Raw genomic sequence first — 4,376 nt, 5'->3', positions numbered from 1 at the left:
GAGAAATGTATGTATAAAAAAAAATAAAAGTGTGTTTTATCCGTAAGTTTCTCACGGTAAATACGACACTTTTTTAGAAGTTGCGAGTACAATATTACGAAATGAAATGTAAAAAGTGCACATGCAACATGCATATGAAGATTATAAACCGCAAAACCGGTGAATCTCAACCCAAGGACACAATGGTTTTGAGATGTAAGTCTTGCATGGGCAGGCGAAATATTAGACATGGTAACCCAAGGATGCGTTCACGCGAGTGAATCAGTTTGTCCGGTTTTGCTGAATACAACTCAAAATGAGATATGTGCACTTGTCAATGTCATATTTTTTTGTTTCTAGTTATTATATAGTGTAAGATTTTTTGCACGGACCCCACATGGCCCTCGCTCCAACATCAGTCGCTTGCATCCCCGTCTAGACGCATGATATAGGGAAATGTTCTATGCGGAAACGAGGCGAGAGGGAACAAGGAAGGGAAGAAGAATCGTAGCGAAAACCTTTGATGATGGAGCACGTAGCAGAGTCTGCAGCCATCGGTACGGGACTGGGCAAGCAAGCAAGCAGCCCAAAAAGAACAAGGACAAGAGACCGCCTAGAAGATGAAACAAAACAGAGACCGCATCGTTGTCTCGACCAGCCAGCAAATTTATCCCTCCCTCGTGCCACGTACGTGCATCGCTAGCCAGAAGCGGCCCTATGTATACGAAATTATCCTAAGAAATTACATATCTAGTTATGCATAAGCTATTAAGACATGCGGTCGAATAAACCTCTATTAGGATATTCACTATACTAATACTCTTACTAGCATCGTCTACCACCCAATCTAAAGGTATGAAATATATGTAAATGCGTAAATTAATACATGCAAGTGCATAGATTACTCTTGAATTGCTGATTTTATCTGTTATATATTTGAGTGAGAGATTTATGGATTTGGGTAAACAAGTTTTCTAAGTGTCCATACTAATATTTAAGACTAAAACTAGCATAATACATTCCACGAATTATTTTTACCAAAACCATGCTTACAACTATAGATTTCCTCTATATGAATATCCATTGTATTTTAACACCATGTACATGGTGATCTGGTAATTTCTTTAGGAAATGGTGATGAATCAATGAACAAAACCACACATTATGTTGCAAAAGGCTACCAACAAGTAAAAGAGTTCATTACAAATTATTATAAATCTGTTGTCTATGGACCCGGTTACGTTTTACTTAGCAATAGAATTTTTCGCCAATATTTTAGAATCCATTGATAAAGCAAACTGAATGGTTGTATTGCTAACCACAAAATTAGAAGATCTCTACTCAAGTATGCAATGGTATGGAGATGCAACTCTTGCCTAGACAAACCGAATGGAATTGAGATGTAAGTCTTGCATGCGTAGACGAAATAGTAGACAGCGTAGCCCGAGAACGCGTCTCGCGAGGGAAATTAGTTTTTCCGATTTTGCTGAATACAAACTCAAAATGAGATAGTATGTGCACTTGTCAATCTCATATTTTTTTTATTCTTGTTATTATGTAGTGTAAGTTTTTTTTTTTTGCACGGACCTTACATGACCCTCGCTCCAACACATCAGTCGCTTGCGACCCCCTACTTGTAGATGCACCATACGGGGAAACGTTCTCTGTCTAATAAACGAGGCGAGACCGCGAGAGGGAACAACAAAGGGAAGAACAATCGTAGGGAAAACCGTTGGTGGTGAACCACGTAGCAGAGTCCCCAGCCATCGGTACCGGACTGGGCAAGCAAGCAAGCAAGCAGGCCAGGAAGAACAAGGACCAGGGACCGCCTAGAAGGAAGATGAAACAAAACGGAGACCGCGTCGCTGTCTCGGCCAGCAAATTTATCCCTCGTGCCGCGTCCGTGCGTTGGCCAGCCAGCAGCGGCTTCGCTTCCAAGCAACCTCGAATGCACGCACGGCTATAGCTTGCGCCCCAAATCGTTTGCTTTCCCTTGCTCCTCACGCCCACAACCTCAACGCGTCACGCGTCATCGCCTCACCCTTCCCTTTTTAAACGCGCGCGCCGCGCACAGTCACACTCACACACATACACACGGTTTCCTCACCACATCTCTCCGTCTCGCCTCGCCTCCGCCTCCCGTTCCTCCTCCCTCTCCCTCTCCCCGCCACCACCACTTACTCTACAGCTCCAGCCACCAGTAAGCTAGCTAGCCACACTAATGGCGCGCCTCGCCACCATCCTCAGCTTCGGCGACCACGCCGACGACCACGCCGACGTTCCGGAGACAGAGCAGCACGAGGAATACAGGGAGGAGCAAGACCACGACGAAGATGACGACGCCACGTCAGTAGCCAGCGACGACAGCTTCGAGTTCGCCTTCGCGAGGCCGCTCGCCACCGAGGGCCAACACTCCGCGGACGCCCTCGCCGACGACCTCTTCGCGCACGGCCGAATCATCCCGGCCTACCCCGTCTTCGCCTCCGCCTCCGCCTCCTCCGCCACGGCGCCTCCCTCGCCCGACACCTACTGCGCCTGGACGCCGCGGTCCGCGCCGGGGTCGCCGGCCCGCGAGCCGGCCGCCTTCCCCAAGAGCGCCTCCACGGGCGGCCAGTCCGTGCCGCGCTTCCGCATCCGCGACCTCATCGGCTCCGGCGCCGGGCGCAGGTCAAACAGCGACGGCAAGGAGAAGTTCCTCTTCATCCAGCCCTCCACCGCCAAGACAACAACAACCACGCCACCCGCCTCCGCGGCGCCCGCGGCCAAGAAACCTTCTTCTTCCTCGCAGCCAAAGACAAAGCAGAGCAAGAAGAAGGGCGCCGCCCCCGTGACGGAGATGGACATGGCCACCGCGCACAGGCTCTTCTACAGCAAGCCCGCCGCCACCTCCGCTACAGGCGACAAGACCACCACCACCACCAAGAAGTCGTACCTGCCCTACCGGCCCGCCATCGTCGGCTTCTTCGCCGCCGCGCACGGCCTCCGCCCAAAGCACCACCCGTACTAGCTAGCGAGATCCGCACGCATTTTCTTTCCTCTGCCGCGCGCGCGCGGTGGTGACAGACGGATTACCGGTTCCTTCGTTAGTTAATTCCTTCCATTTTTACGGCCGGCAGGCCGGGTCCGGTCAAGCTACCGGTTCTTCATCCTCCTCCTTCTCCGTGTAAATATAAAATCGCGCGATTGGTTTGACTTGAAAGTGTCAATGTCCAACGATAAGATGCCGCAGTCTCAGAGAGCTTGTAAAATAGAGCTATATACACTAGAAGTCCCACAACTTATCTTCAACGTGCAAATTAGTCCCACAACTTGAAAAGTGTGAACCCACGGTACCACAACTTGCGTGGAAGGAGCAAACAGGTCCCAAATCAATCAGAAACCAACACGTGGCATTATAGCTTTTGCAAATAGACCCCTCCATATTTTTCTCTGGCACAAGTGACCTTAGTGCTGCATCACCATGTGGATCCCACCTGTCAGTTGGAGGAAGAAACAATTATTAAATTAAAAATTGTGCAGGCATGGATTTGATCCTACGACCAAGCAAATCCTACCATACGCACTTGCCACCACAGCTAAGACTACTTTGTACTTAATAAAAGTAGAATACATTATTAATACACAGCGAGCAGCACAAGGCCATCACGCACGATACCATGCTCTGGCCCCTACTCTGCGCCATGAGCCCGCTTCGATGACTATGGGCAGCGCCGTCGCGTATATGTTTAGAGCATTGGAAACGCGAGAAACTGTACGTGGCTACTGCTGGTGTGATACGCCATGGATGCAACATGCATGACTAGTCTTGTTGGCATCATTGAGACTCGACAGTACCGGGTTATTCTTCTTGCATCTCCAGCGGTCCGGTACATTTTAGACGCGAAAAGTAACCGCACGTGTCCATTTGCGACGGGTCGCGAACGTGGAAATGGTTTTCTGGATCACGATTGTATGATTGATTTTGAGGGTGTCCCTGTGTCTCGATTTTTGTTGTTGTTTTTATTAATGATAGAGATACATAGTTGGCAAAAAATACGAAAAGCTACAAACATAGTGAAATCTACTAGCGTCTAGTCGTGGCCAGTGAGGTTGATGACCTCCGTCATCTTCCATGGCCTGTTCGGCACCGGCGGCGCCAGATAGTATACCGCCGCCGTCAAAGCCTCGTCCTCGTGGTCGTCGCCCTCATCACCGTCGCCGTCCTCATCGTCGTCGACCTCCTCCTCATCGTCCTCATCAAGGTCGCCTCCCAGAGCTTGCGCGCAAGGTCAACTGGGACGTATCGGTGCTGCCACGGCTTCTTGCCGCCACGCGAGGAGTCAGCGCCATTAATGCGGCGCGGAAAGCTGTCAGCACCCGCCCCTGTACTAGCATGTAGAAAGACGAAGCATCCGTGG

General features: G+C 50.0%; 1 protein-coding gene across 1 annotated transcript; it reads left to right on the top strand.

Annotated features, from left to right (window-relative positions):
* Window positions 1-2,054: 2,054 nt before the first annotated feature.
* LOC127308515 (uncharacterized) lies at window positions 2,055-3,171 on the top strand. The gene has a single exon (XM_051339354.1). It carries the CDS (start codon window positions 2,201-2,203, stop codon window positions 2,984-2,986), a length of 786 nt encoding a protein of 261 aa, XP_051195314.1. The 5' UTR covers window positions 2,055-2,200; the 3' UTR covers window positions 2,987-3,171.
* The last annotated feature ends 1,205 nt before the right edge of the window (window positions 3,172-4,376 follow it).

The sequence above is a fragment of the Lolium perenne genome, chromosome 6 (assembly GCF_019359855.2).
Source record: "Lolium perenne isolate Kyuss_39 chromosome 6, Kyuss_2.0, whole genome shotgun sequence".
Lineage (NCBI taxonomy): Eukaryota > Viridiplantae > Streptophyta > Magnoliopsida > Poales > Poaceae > Lolium > Lolium perenne.
Note: the sequence above shows the minus strand (reverse complement) of the source record. Positions and strands in the feature narration are given on the sequence as shown.